This window comes from Sturnira hondurensis, unplaced genomic scaffold (genome assembly GCF_014824575.4).
Source record: "Sturnira hondurensis isolate 20B ecotype Veracruz unplaced genomic scaffold, ASM1482457v3 Scaffold0004338, whole genome shotgun sequence".
NCBI lineage: Eukaryota > Metazoa > Chordata > Mammalia > Chiroptera > Phyllostomidae > Sturnira > Sturnira hondurensis.
The window spans coordinates 4140646-4154424 of NW_028076969.1; the positions used below are offsets into that span (position 1 = coordinate 4140646).

The following is a 13779-nucleotide window of genomic DNA, read 5'->3' on the forward strand; positions in this document are numbered from 1 at the left end:
TTAAGGATTATTTAATCTTCTTATATTCTTCTTATGAATATAGGTAAACTATCAACATTTTATGTAGAAAGTTTATCCTGATTTTTGGTCTTTTAGTCTCTGTCTTTTTAGTCTCTTCCTATTTAACCAAACTTTTGACGTTTTAAGGATTCTTTCCACAACTGTATTAAATAACCACTAATCAAATTTAGCAAATTTACTGATTTTATGAAAACACGTTCCTTTTGACAATTTATAGGTTTTTCCAGCAATTTTGACCAGATAGGCTAGTGTGATTTTAATGGCTTTTGAAAATTTCTGTGGCATTCAGTTGGCCACTCCTCATTTTTTTCTTCATAACACAGTTTGAGAAAGGTTTAGTTTGTGTCTCCCAGTTCCCTGTTGCAGCTGGATGGAGCACGGCCATCGAATGTCCCAGCCACGAAGGGACAGCAACATCAACACACAGCTCAGATGTGGTTGCTGATTTCAGAATTGAAGGGCGGGGCTTGTCCTGAGGTGAAGTTCAGGAGAGTCTGAAGATGCCAGAATCCTAGAGCTGTGGCTCACTATAGACCTCCTAGCCCCGGCCAATTTATCCAGTGTGAGTTATTGCAAAAATTTAATTAGCGAACAAAAACGATAAGAAGAAAACCAAGTTTTTGTTGAATTGGGGCATGTGGCAAGTAGAGCTTGCCAGTCACCTGGCCAGGTGAGCCCCAGCGCACTGGCTTTGAGGGGCTGACTATGAAGTAACTGCTTGCTGCGGACTCCTTTCATGGGCTCCTTCCTGGGCTGGGTATAATGAGATTGTAAAACAAATTTTTTTTTTGGTAAAAAATTGCCTATGTGAGGGATGATGAAGAAGGTAAAATGTGTGGACAGGTATCCATTTTAATCACTGGAGTCAGAATCACCAAGTCAGGATGCTCCCATTTTCTGAAAGAGAGTTTGCGTGATCATGGAAGAATGGGTCTCAAATTCAGCCATTTTCTTCATAGATTACCATATTTTTCGGGCTATAAGATACACTGGACCATAAGACACACCTAGGTTTTAGAGGAAGAAAATAGGAAAAAAATGTTTGAAGCAAAAAAATGTGGTAAAATATTGAATAACATAAATAACATAACATTTTCCCCTTGTAAATGTAAACTACATTTACTAGTCAGGTGAGCTACACTTGGACTATAAGACATCCCCCCATTTCTTCCCAAATTTGGCGGTAGGGTGCATCTTATCAAAAAATACGGTAAATGTAGGGTTACTATGGGAAATGAAAATGAAAAGAAAGAATGCAGTAACCATATCTATTCACATTCTTTCAATGTGGCTCAGGGGACATCCCGCCTATCTGTAGCTGGTGGACGTGTCAACTTCGGAGTTTCCCTTTGGCTGGAACTGAAACCTCGGTTGTGCTTCCCTCCCTGTTCAGGCTACAGCTACCTGATCTGTGATCACATGCGGGCTGTGCACCTCTACATCAGTGCCCTGGAGAATTCCTGCCCCTTGACGGCCTTTCCCTGCGCCAGCTACAAAGCCTTCCTTGCTGGACGCTGCCTGGATTGTTTCAACCCTTTTCTGCTCTCCTGTCCAAGGATTGGTAAATGCTACCTCTTTGCCTCCTTTGATCATTTTGGGGAAGTTCAAGTCTTGCTGGTTGTCACCTCTTGAAGTCCTGATCTCCTACAATCAAGAAATCTACCCAACTGGGATTTAAAAAATGTAATCAAGAACGTGTTCAGCCTGTTCTAACCTGGGTGATGGCATTTGGCCCTCTGTGTTCCACCCTCACTCTCTGTACTGCTGCCTGATGCCATACGCACCCTGCGCATACCCTTCACACACACAGCCCACCCCTGCAAGCCCAGCCTCAGGACATTCTCTCGAAATGTTGGTATGGTCCAGAGTCCCTGACCCCACTTGCAAACTAGAGGCTTGACATAGACCTTTTTAGCTGAGCCAGTCATTCTTGAGCTCCTGATAGTCCCCAAATCAAGGTGTTGTGGAGAAGTCCCCAAGAGTGGCACATGCGGACCACTTTAAAGGTGTGCAGCTGTGGTGGCCACGTAGCAGCTGGAGGGATGCCTGACTGCTGGTCAGCTCAGGCACAGTCCTGGGTGATCCAGGCCAGTCTGAGGAGAAGGACATGAGTAAGGCTGAGGGATCTGATGTCGACTCGCCAGTCAGACCACTGCTGGGAATATCCTGGAGTTATACAGAATGAAGGGCTCCAAGGAAAACTCTGGGAAATGTTCTTTCTTCTCCTTCCTTCTCTCACTTCCCATTCCTGACTGCCACTCAGCTATAGCAGCCTGCCACTGCTTACGTGAATGAAATGGATTTCTGCTTGACAAAATGGTAGAGTAGGGCTAACTCCCCACAGCAAAGCAGGTCAACATTACTTCCTACTCGCTGGGCATAGGTCATGATTTCCCCCAGATGTGACAGACTGGCTGGTGTAACAACCACTTCACACAGCGCCCAGCCTCATCTCTCACTACACTTTCACTGAAACCGAACACCCTGGGGATGCTGACTACTTGTACTCCCAAGAGTACTTCATGTTTGCTTACCCTTTGTGCATGTACCCACACTGTACTCTCTGCCCAGACTGCCCTTCCCAACTTGCCAACCACCATTCAGGTCAAACACTTCTTGCACTTTTACTACACAGAAGATAAGTGCCCTTAAACAACTGTCATGGATATTATTTTGCAGTTTGGAGGCATAATTTCAGATTTCTTAGAAATACCTCCTGAGAATGGGCCAGGTGATCTACAGAATGTATTTCCTGTTTACTTGTGTGTTTATCCCCCAACTGGACTGAGTTGTATGTGTCCCGGGACTCACCATAGGGCATGGCGTATAACCAGCATGCAGTGTAGCTGTTTGCAGATGAGTGGGTGTGGGAGTTAATTACTGTGTGGCTGGGTACCATGGACCCTGAAATGGCTCCCTCAGGACTCTGCTGTCTTTGCTTCTTGACTTCCAGGGCTGGTGGAGCAAGATGGTGTCAAGATAGAGCCACTTCCCAAGGAAGTGAGTGTTTACCTCCTAACTACTTCCGAGGCTCCATACTGTGGTGAGTTGGGGCAGAGAGGCATGGCTCAGCTCTGCCAGTGTGCTGCCCAGCAGGGTCCAGGGCTCCCTAGCTTGGGTTGTATCCAGCCCAGCGTGGTAGCCAAGGTAGAAGGTGAAGGACTGGGGCGAAGACGTCATGAGGGGTGGGACACAGCCACTAGTGGTCTGAAAACCAGAACTTTCAGAGCTGGTTCAGTCCATTACTCTATCAAGGGTGAGGACTTGGGAGCATATTCCTGTCTATATACAGTCCTAGTTCCTCCCTACCCCTCACAGAAATCTGCCCTCCAATGTGAGCTCTCTCAGGACAGTCTTTGGGTGTATCTCTGCCCTCTTCCCTCCTGCATACTCGTTTTTTTAAAGATTTTATTTATTTACCTTTAGAGGGGAAGGGAAGGAGAGAAGGAGAGAAATATCAATGTATGGTTGCCTTTTGTGAGTCCCCATCTGGGAACTGGCCTGCAACCCAGGCATGTGCCCTGACTGGGAATCGAACTGCGTGCATACTGTTTTTTACCCCTTCCTTGGTGCCCACCCTGTGTGTCTCCCACTCTGGCTGCCCTCCTGAGTCAGGGTCTGTGAGGAATACAGAACCTCGTTCTCTGCCTTCCTTCCCCTTCACATATTTTAACTCTTCTCCATTGCTTCTAACTACTACATTTCACTAAAGCTAAGGTGCCAGTGATTATAAAGTGATGCTAAATGGGAAAGAAAAATGTGTCACAGAGTCTACAAACTACATTACAGGCTGAAACGTCATCTTTCCCCATGCGATGTGTACCTTAACTAGGGTGACTCTACTTCTGGTTTATGGTGGTTATCCCGGGACCCCCTCTGGTGCACACTGGTCAGGAACATACATTATATGGCCATGCTAATTCTAACTGATTTTCTGATCAACTTGTGTCCGATTGCTGGAGGGGTCTCTTTGGCCCTCCTTCCTAGCACTAGAAGGCCCAGTGCAGTGTGTTAGGGAGCCTAGAGCTCACACTCTGTGGCCACACAGGCTGGAATTTGAATCTCAGCTTCTCCACTCACCAGCTGTGTGGTCAGGAGCAAGTTACTCAACCTTTCTGAACTTCTATATCCTTATGCAGAAAATGGAAAAATAGTAGTACCTACTTCAAAGAACCAATTGTGGAGATAAAGTAAAATAGTATACAGGAAATCACTGGCACGGTGACCAGAACCCAATAATGAACAATTCCTTTCCCTTTATTAATCAGAGAATTTGGGAAACTAGATGCACATCTTTCCAACTTCACGCCAGAGAGATCATGGCTATGTATTAGGAGCAAAATGGGTTATAAGAATTAACTGTAGGCTTTTCACGTGTATCAGCTTCCTGGATAACCCAGCTCTGAGAGTTGGGTGCGAAGAAAGGGAGGCTCTGAGAGACTGAGTGATGTGCCCATAGCTGGGCAAAAAGTCGGGATTCAACCCCAGGGCTTCTTACTCCCAAATCTGCAGTCTTCCCATGCCACCACCTGCCTCCACCCTCACTTCTTTGCTTCTCTTGTGAGAACGTGCTCTTTACGGCTGTATTTCAGGTTATTCCTCCGTCCTCGCTGCCCCTTCGAGGTCAGCCTGAGGAGGATGCTGCTTCCGGGGGTGGAAGCAGTGCCGTGGGGAGCAGGGGTTGGGTTCTGTTTCCAGCTCCTGGGCAGCTTTGGGCGACCTAAATTAGCGCCTCCCCATCCACACAGCTAGGAACGTGCCACCAGGAGCCCAGGGGAGCATTTGAAGATGACAAGCATTTTAAGGCCGATTCATGTAACCATAATTTTTCTGTGTTACATTCATTGAGAGACCCCTCTCCCTATGCCCCAGAAGCGTGGTCCTGTCTGTTCAAAAGAAATAAGCCAGCATGAGCCCCTGTTTGCCTGCATGCTTTGAGGCTTCTGTTCTGAACATCCAACCTGGAACCCTCTGTGTCCCAGAAATACGGCCTTCCACCTGGCAGTTCATGGGGTGCCGGCAGCTGGCAGGTCCCCACCCTCACCCACTCCCAGGCTATCGCAGCCCCGGGCTGGACTTCAGCCCTGCCGACCAGGACGGGGGTCACCCTATGCCCCTGCCAGGCACGCACCAGCAGAGCAGAGAATCTTCCCCAAATATTCCACACAAAGCACCTTTTCTCTGTCACCTCATTTAATTCCCACCATGTTCTGTGAGGCGATCCCAGAGTTATTGTTCATGGATGAAGGAACTGAGGCGCAGAGAGTTTCAGTGACTCAGACGAGGCACCGCAGCGGGTGAGCAGCAGAGCTGGGCCTTGGACCCAGGCCTCCTGGCCGGTTAACCACCCAGGGTCTGTGGGCTGCTTCCTATGTCACGCTCCTGCGCAAGTCAGATCCCACTGCCAGTTCCCACGGACCCAGCCTTGTTGGTAGACCTGGCCCTCTTGGGGCTTCCAGATAATGTGGAGAAGGGGGAAGCAGAACCTTAGGAAACTTTCTTGATCAGTAATACCTTCTGGCAAAGAAGAAGTGATATGATATATCAAATTCAGCCCAGAGAATGAAATTCCTAAAGCTTCTGTAAGTCAACTTCTTATTTCCACATTGCAATTATCCACTTCAGTTCAACCTTGTCCTTCACCGGAACCATCTGCATCCCATAGTAAGCAAATGAGAACGAGAGACGGAAGGCATGTGACACTTTCTCGCTGTGTGTGTAGGGGGCACACATAGAGTGTTCTCTTTCCTTTTGGTGATTTCTTGGCATCGTGCATCTGTCCTGAGTCTTGTTGTTAACTCCATGAGCCCGGAAGGACCACATTTAGGGAAAAGGTGGAGGATTGCCTCTCCAGCTATGCTCCAGTCACCAAAGGAGTCTGTGAGATGCTCCAGGGCCAAAGTTACTGAAAAATGCCACCAGAGGGGCCTGGCCCTTAATAAGAAAAGGATGGGGGTGTTAGGGAGGCTGTGCTTCTTTACTCCTCTTGCCAGAGGGACAGCCGGTTCCAGGGGTTTCGCCCTGAGACAGGCTGCCCACCCAGTCCACGTCGATGACAGCAGCTTTGAGAGTCCCAGTGTCCATGTTGCCTAGGAGGGTACAGATGTCACATAGGCACTTGTCTGCCACAGGGAGGGGAGCAGTCACCTACTGCACACAAGTGTCCCTTGACACTGTGTGTCGGGTGGGGTGGGGGAGGGGCACTGCTCTATTTGGTGATTTAATTGTCTAGTATAAGAGAACCTCTTAAGTCCTTTCAAAACCACACTACCAAGATAATGTCACCAACCAGGGACACATGGGACATTCTAGTGTTACAAGTAATAATACAAACTAACATGTATCAAATGTTTCTTAGGTACAGGAACTGTCTACGGACTTTTTATACATGGTAACTCATCTAATTCTCACTCAGATCTGTGGTATCTATTTTTACTTTCCCTAATTTGTATTTGCGAAGCTGAGGATCTGCAATGACAAGTAATCTGTTCCAGGCCCTACACCTACTGAGAAGTAGAGCTGAGCTTCCTCATCACACTCCTCCTCCCGCTCCCCCTCTGGAGCTTTTTGGGCCCTGCACCCACCAACCTCTGGCTCCGTTGTCTGCTCTGCTTTGATTTCCTAGTGCATCACAGTCTTGTGGAGTTTCATTTGCAGAAGCCGAGAAACAAGGACACCAACATTGTGGTCACCTTCTTTAGCAGCAATGTCACCTCCTCAGCCCAGATCACCATGTAAGTAAGTGTCCCTCACCGCTGGCCTCTCTCCTTAGGAGATAGTTCTATTTTACACACAAATTCCTGGACAGGCCCTGCTGTGTCAACACTGATGGGTGAGCTGAGTCCAATGGGCTAGGGCTGGGGGTGAGGGCAGAATCTACCACAGACGTACCCACAGGCACATACTGGGCAACTGTCCCGGGTTCAGGGTCAGTACTGAGTCTGAGTATAGTGTATTCAGATAAGAGCAGATGAGGCAGGCAGGTAGGCAAGCAGGCAGCAGTGCTGGGGTGTCCCAACAGGTGATGAAAACCTAGAAATTGAGTCCCTGAGAGGAAACAGTGCTCAGGAATGTAGGGCTGGGGGCATCAGGGATGTCAGCATGTAGGAGAGCCTCAGCCACTAGCCCAGGAAGGGCTGGCCAGAGCCTGGGAAGCACCCACTCCTGGGTGGGGGAGTAGTACTGGGTGAGTTACCAGGACAGAACTGCAGGCAGAGTGTCAGCCAGCAAATGAGTGCAAGGTGAGGGCTGGCAGGCTTGGTGCTGGATGGTGCCCATTCCCGGAACTAGGGCTGAGCGTTTCCTTCACTTTTTTTTAAGCTACACTTAAAAAAAAAACCTCAACTTTTTATTTTTCAATTACAGTTGTCATGCGATATTATATATGACAAGTGTGCAACCCAGTGATTTGACATTTATGTAACTTACTAAGTGACCACCCTGATAAATGTAGTACCTGCTTGACACCACACATAGGTGTCAGTTACAATATTACAGACCACCTCCCAACAGCTATCCTTTCAAAGACCCCCTGAGTGACTCCCACGGACACCCACAGAGGCCTTCCTCCCTCTCCCAAGAGACTGGCATTACTCTTCTGAAGGAGGCTCTCAGAACATCATTGCCTTCAATTCCTTGTTTTTGTTTTCATTTTTCTTCCACAGTACAGAAACTGATAAAAAAAGGGGGGGAGAGGGAGGTTTGTGGGCGGTGTTTCCCCTACTTTCCATCACTTTGTGAAGCCCCCAAGTTTCCTTCTGGTAAGAAAATTCACCCAGTCCAAGTCCCCAGGCCACTCACAGCCTCCTTCAGACTCCTAGTTTGCAAGCTCCACCACCCAAGCAGTTTCTTACAGTAAACAATTTTCTTTTCAAATATTTCAGAAACACTTCCAACGTGTAAAATAAAAGGAACAGTTTAAGTAATGGCTTTTACTTAAGTGATTATACTTATGTTTAAAGTAGAGCTTAATGGAAGTACATTATCAGGATAGTATTTTGTAAATAAAGATAATTTCAATGTGAATAAATTATTTACATTGTATTTCATTCTGCATAATTATTTTCATTTGATTAATGAATCCACTATCATATACACAATAATGAGAGTTTCCTCTATGTACTCTTGCAGTTGGGGATGTTCTAAATTCCAAAGTCTATGTTTCTATGTAAAGAACTATATTTACTATGGTTGTAGACAAATGTGAAAGTACCTTTGTGCTTAATTCAATAAATTTTAATTTATTTAACAATTTGGTTGGCATTGATGATACCAATAGAATCAGCTAGCTTTTTCATTAAAAAAAATAAAATAAAACAGAGTGGACTAGTCTTCACACACAATCCTTTGACCTGGCTGCCCCGAAGAGGGCTCTGCTTCAAAGCTGGTGGATCGGAAGTGAGGTCTTTTCCAACTGGGAGGCTAAGAATGAGGGACATTTTTCCAGATGTGAAAGCCCAAGAGCTACTGTTTCGCTGCAGTGCCCTTTTGTTTACTTTCAAAAATACAATTATTTTCCGAGTCATGTTCAAAGTTGTGGGCATGTGGGCAGAGGGGTAGTTGGGGTGATACAAAGGACTGTGGTCCCCCCCCCCCCCAAGGAGCTGACTTTTGTGCCTGACAGCTAACCAGTGCCACCAGCAGAGCCCCGTAGGGACCAAGGGGAAGCAAAGGGCAGAAGCGCTACATGACTTACTCTCCCTTTCCCTTGCAGACCTAGAGGGGAAGCAAAGGGCAGAAGCGCTACATGACTTACTCTCCCTTTCCCTTGCAGACCTAGACAGCAACTGCAGGGGAGAGGAGTCCTAGCTCATCCCGACCCTCAGTGCCAGGTGCACCAAGTGAATCTCAAGTTCCAGGCTTCCCACTGGGTTTGGAGAAAAGATCGGACCACCATTGTTGGGAAGTTCTGCACTGCTCCGTTGCCTGTCAATGACAAGTAAGCCCAGTATCCACTCCATCCCAGAGACACCCATAAGAACCAATCCTAAACTTAGATGCTTGTTGAAATTCAATCTCATCATGAGTGATTAGCTTCTTTGATGCAGAGATGACAGCAACCCAGGGTTCTCTTGATATTTTTGCAAGGCCATCTTGTGTTGGGAATGTTAGGAGTCCAAAGAGGATGAACTCTTAAATCCTTGTTTTTACTTCAATATAAGAAACCCCTTTTTACCTGTTCTTTCTATGTAATCAATATCTATCTATCTATCTATGTTTTATTTGGATTCTGCATAAGATTTTATTGGAATAAAGATTTCTAGTTACACTCTCTTCCTCCTTAGTGTCCACTAGTCACATTCATGGGTGTGGACCGAGACTCCCTAACCACCTTACACCCTGCCTCTAGCAGGCCTTTATATTATTAGTCTTAACACCTGGACCCTTTGAGGACAGTAGGCTCCTGTAGTATATGACTATGGACTTCTTTCACCTGACATCATGAAAACACAAGACCCTCTAGCCCTCCCTCCTGAGCAAAAGGAACATGCCCTGAGCGTATACCCTCTTGTTGCTCTTCTCTTGCAGTAAAAAGACGGTCTGCTTACCTGAACCAGTGAACTTACAACCAGGTGTGACTGTTTGTCGTGACCTGAAAATTGCATGTGCATAGTATAACCCTGGGCAGGACACATCTCCCTGGATTTTGGAGAAGAGGGGTTCAACTTTCTCTAGGCCATTACTACTAAAAAGAAAGATGAAATGGTTATTGGTTATTTTCCCCGTAATTCATCGCCTTAGAAGGAAAATATAACTCATTTTACAGAACTTGATCTCTATTGTCCATTTGAAGAGTCTTGCATAGATATCATGTCAGCTTTCTTACTCATACTTAACAGCAATTGCATCACATCCTTGGGTAGCTATACCTAGGATTCAGTAGAAACATATATAGGAAAAGTGCTTTTTATCAAAAATAAATCTCCACGGAATACCTGAGTCATGTATTGTTTTATTGGAATGGAATTCTCTTACATACAAAAAGTGTGATTTACAGTCTGGGATTGGAGACAACAGTAGATGCTGAAGTCTCTGTGTGAAAGAGCAATTGGAAAGAAGTGCTTGGAACAAGAGAGTGAATGAAGGGTGGGGCAGGAGGTGATGCCATTCACCTCCCTTACCCTTGTCCCTTCCTGATATCTGGAAGTTCTGAGGGATCAGAGAGTTCTTTGGGGAATATAGGTAGATTTTCTTTGTGTCAGTGTTTCCCAAACTGTGATCTTTGTAAATATCCTTGCATCAGCCACAATCCAGCAAGAAGCAGGTGGTGCACTGAAATTGAGCCATTTGGGGGGAATTTAATAAAAGGACTATTTACAAAGGTTTTAGTAGGGAGTGGGAAAAATGACACAGGATAGTGCAGTTCCAAGGCTAGTAGCAGTGGCAGCTGCTACTGCCCCAGGTCTGAAGAGGTCAGTAGAAGGAGCCCCAGAACCTGGGGCCAGCGTGAACTGGGGGCCTTCAGTCAGAGGATACAGTCACGAGGCAGCAATATTGCAAGGAGGGAGCCAGGGAAACAGAGTCTCCAACCTCATTCTTTCCTCCTTCCTTCTCCTGTTAGTGCTCCCCACTGAGCAACTGCGCCTAGAAGCTGAAAGGCAAGAGGCACAGTGATGGGGCTCAGGACAGGAAACAGGGCAGAGGAGGGCGGAGAATGTATGGCTGGGGGTGGGGAGCAAACAGAGAAGCATGGCCCACACCTTTACCCCTTTCTCCACAGCCAGGTACCCCCTGGATTCTTCTAAGCTTAATGGTTTCCTTTAAATTCTTTTAAAAATCATTTTAATCACATCTTCTAAGTGAGCGATCCAGTGGTATTAAGTATATTCACATTTTTGTGCAACCATCACCATGCTCCATCTCCAGAACTTTTCGTTAACACAGACTGAAGCTCTGTGCCCACCAAATAACAACTCCCCACTCACCCTCCACCTAGGCCCTGGTACCCGCCTTTCTGCTTTCTGTCTCCACGCATTCTACTACTCTAGGTACCTTATACAATCATACAATGTTTGTCCCTTTGTGACTGATGTGTATCGCTTAGGATAATGCTTTCAGTATTTATCCATGTGGTAGCATGTGTTGGAATCTACATCCTCTTTAAGGGTGGCTGATATTGTACTGTTCACATATGAGAGGGCACCCCCAGAGACTAAAATTTATTTATAAAAAATTGTGTGTTTATTCTTATGTGTTTAAACTTCAGTCACCTTCAAAGTACTCTCCATCTGATGCGATATACCTTTCCTGACAGTTTTCTCCACTGCACAAAACCGTTTTTGAACTCATCGATGCCGATGCCTTTTAGTGCTTCTGCCATTGTTGGTTTCACCTCTTCTACATCGGCAAAATATTTCCCTTTGAGGACTTTTTTCATCTGAGGAAATAAACAAACAAACAAAAAACAGTTTCCTGACGCCAGGTCAGGTGAATAGGAAAGGTGGGGATGTGGGGCTCGTGCCTTCTTGGTCAAAACCTGCTGAACACTCAGTGCAGTATGGTAGGTGTGCTCATAGATCGCCCATCGTGAAAGGGGCACAAGTGTTGAAAAAGTCTTCAAAAAAATTCACGGAAGCCAAACACAGCCTCTCACAACACCAGGGGGTACACTGATACAGATGGGTTCTTAGAACACTCACCTAGCAGGGAAGACTGTACTACAAGGGGACCACCCTCCAGAAGATAACTCTGTTTTTTTTTAGGTCCCCCCTTGAATACCATATTTAGATGGGTTTTTTTGAAATTTAATCTTTATTGTGTTTTTTCCAATACCATTTAGTCCCATTATATCCCCTACCCCAGCAATCACCACACTGTTTCCATGTCCATGAGTCTTTTATCTTTTTTGTTCCATCCCTCCACCTCTAAGCTCCCCCCAGCTGTTATCCTGCTCTCCATCTATGAGACTGTCCCCTCATTTTCCTTGTTAGTTCAGTTTGCTCATTAGATTCCATTCATGAGTGAAATCACATGTTATTTGTCTCTCTCTGGGTTATTTCACTTAGCATAATGTCCTCTAGGTCCACCCATGGTCTTGCAAAGGGTACAATTTTCTTCTTTTTTATGGTTGAGTAAAACTCCATTGTGTAAATGTCCGATAGTTTTTTATCCACTCTTCTACTGATGGAAACTTGGACTGCTTCCATATCTTGGCTATTGTAAATAACATTGCAATGAACATAGGGGTGCTGCCCTGGCTTGTGTGGCACAGTGGATTGATTGAGTGCTGGCCTGTGAACCAAGGGGTCACTGGTTCAATTCTCAGTCGGTGCACATGCCTGGGTTGCAGGTCAGGTTCCCAGTAGGGGGTGTCTGAAAGGCAACCACCCACTGATGTTTCTTTCCCTCTCTCTCTCCCTCCCCTCTCTCTAAAAATAAATTTAAAAAATAGGGGTGTTTATGTTCTTTTAAATTAGTATTTTCATTCCTTCAGATATATTTCCAGAAGTGGGGATCACTGGGTCAAAAGGCAGATCCATTTTTTAAAGATTTTATTTGTTTATATTTAGAGAGGAAGAGAAGGAGAGAAGGAGAGAAATATTAATGTATGGTTACCTCTCATGAGTCCCCTGCTGGGAACTGGCCTGCAACCCAGGCATGTACCCTGACTGGGAATCGAACTGCGATCGTTTGGTTCGCAACCCGCGCTCAATCCACTGAGCTACACCAGCCAGGGCAAGGTAGATCCATTTTTAATTTTCTGCTTTCTACAGTGGCTACACCAATCCGCATTACCACCAATAATGTAGGTGTCCCCTTTCACCACATCCAGCCAGCACTTGTTGTTTATTGATTTATTGATGATAACCATTCTGATAAGTATGAAATGATATCTCATTGTGGTTTTAATTTGCATTTCTCTGATGGTTAGTGTTGTTGTGCATATTTTCACAGGTCTATTGGCCACTTGAATGTCCTCTTTGAAGAAGTGTCTATTCAGGTCCTTTGCCCATTTTTTAATTGGGTTGTTTGGACATTAAGCCCTTATCAGATGTATCATTGGTTGTCCCATTCTGTGGGTTGTCTTTTTATTTTGTTGATGATTTCCTTTGCTGTGCAAAACTTTTTAGTTTGATGTAGTTTAATTTATTTATTTTTTCTTTTGTTTCCCTTGCCTGGGGAAATATATCTGATAAAATCTTGCTACAAGCAATGTCTGAGATTTTACTGCCTATGTTTTCCTCTAGAATTTTTATGGTTTCTGCTCTAAATTTAAGTCTTCGGTCCATTTTGAATTTATTCTAGTGTGTGGTATAAGAAGGTGGTCTAGTTTCATTATTCTGCACATATCTGTCTGATTTTCCAAACACCATTTATTGAATAAACTATCATTAGCCCATTGTATGTGCTTGCTTCCTCTGTCAAATATTAATTGACTATAATGGTGTGGTTTATTTCTGGGCTCTCTATTCTGTTCCATTGATCTGCATGTTTGTTTGTGTGTTTTTTTTGCCAGTACCAGGCTGTTTTGATTACTATGGTCTTATAGTAATACATAGTTTGATATTAGGGAGTGTGATTCCTACAACTTTGTTTTTCTTTCTCAGTATAACTATTGCTATGTGAGCCCTTTTGTGGTTCCACATAAATTTTTGAAATATTTGTTCTAGTTCTGTGAAATATGTCACTGGAATCTTGATAGGAATTGCATTAAACCTATACATTGCTTTGGGTAGTATGAACATTTTAATGATGTGAATTTGTCCTACCCATGAACATGGTATGTGCTTCCACTTATTTGTAACTTCTTCACTTTCT

General features: G+C 45.1%; 1 protein-coding gene across 2 annotated transcripts in view; it reads left to right on the top strand.

The window, feature by feature from the left end:
- Positions 1 to 9960, top strand: part of PLA1A (phospholipase A1 member A) — a 36189-nt gene extending 26229 nt beyond the window's left edge. The window contains exons 8-12 of one of the 2 annotated variants that reach the window (XM_037045563.1): positions 1415 to 1582; positions 2975 to 3064; positions 6647 to 6755; positions 8795 to 8959; positions 9550 to 9960. In XM_037045563.1, the coding sequence (XP_036901458.1) occupies positions 1415 to 1582; positions 2975 to 3064; positions 6647 to 6755; positions 8795 to 8959; positions 9550 to 9634 (617 nt within the window). In that variant the 3' untranslated portion in view covers positions 9635 to 9960. Of the gene's footprint in view, positions 1 to 1414; positions 1583 to 2974; positions 3065 to 6646; positions 6760 to 8794; positions 8960 to 9549 lie in introns of those variants that run through there. The other variant, XM_037045564.1, reaches the window with a different exon arrangement.
- The last annotated feature ends 3819 nt before the right edge of the window (positions 9961 to 13779 follow it).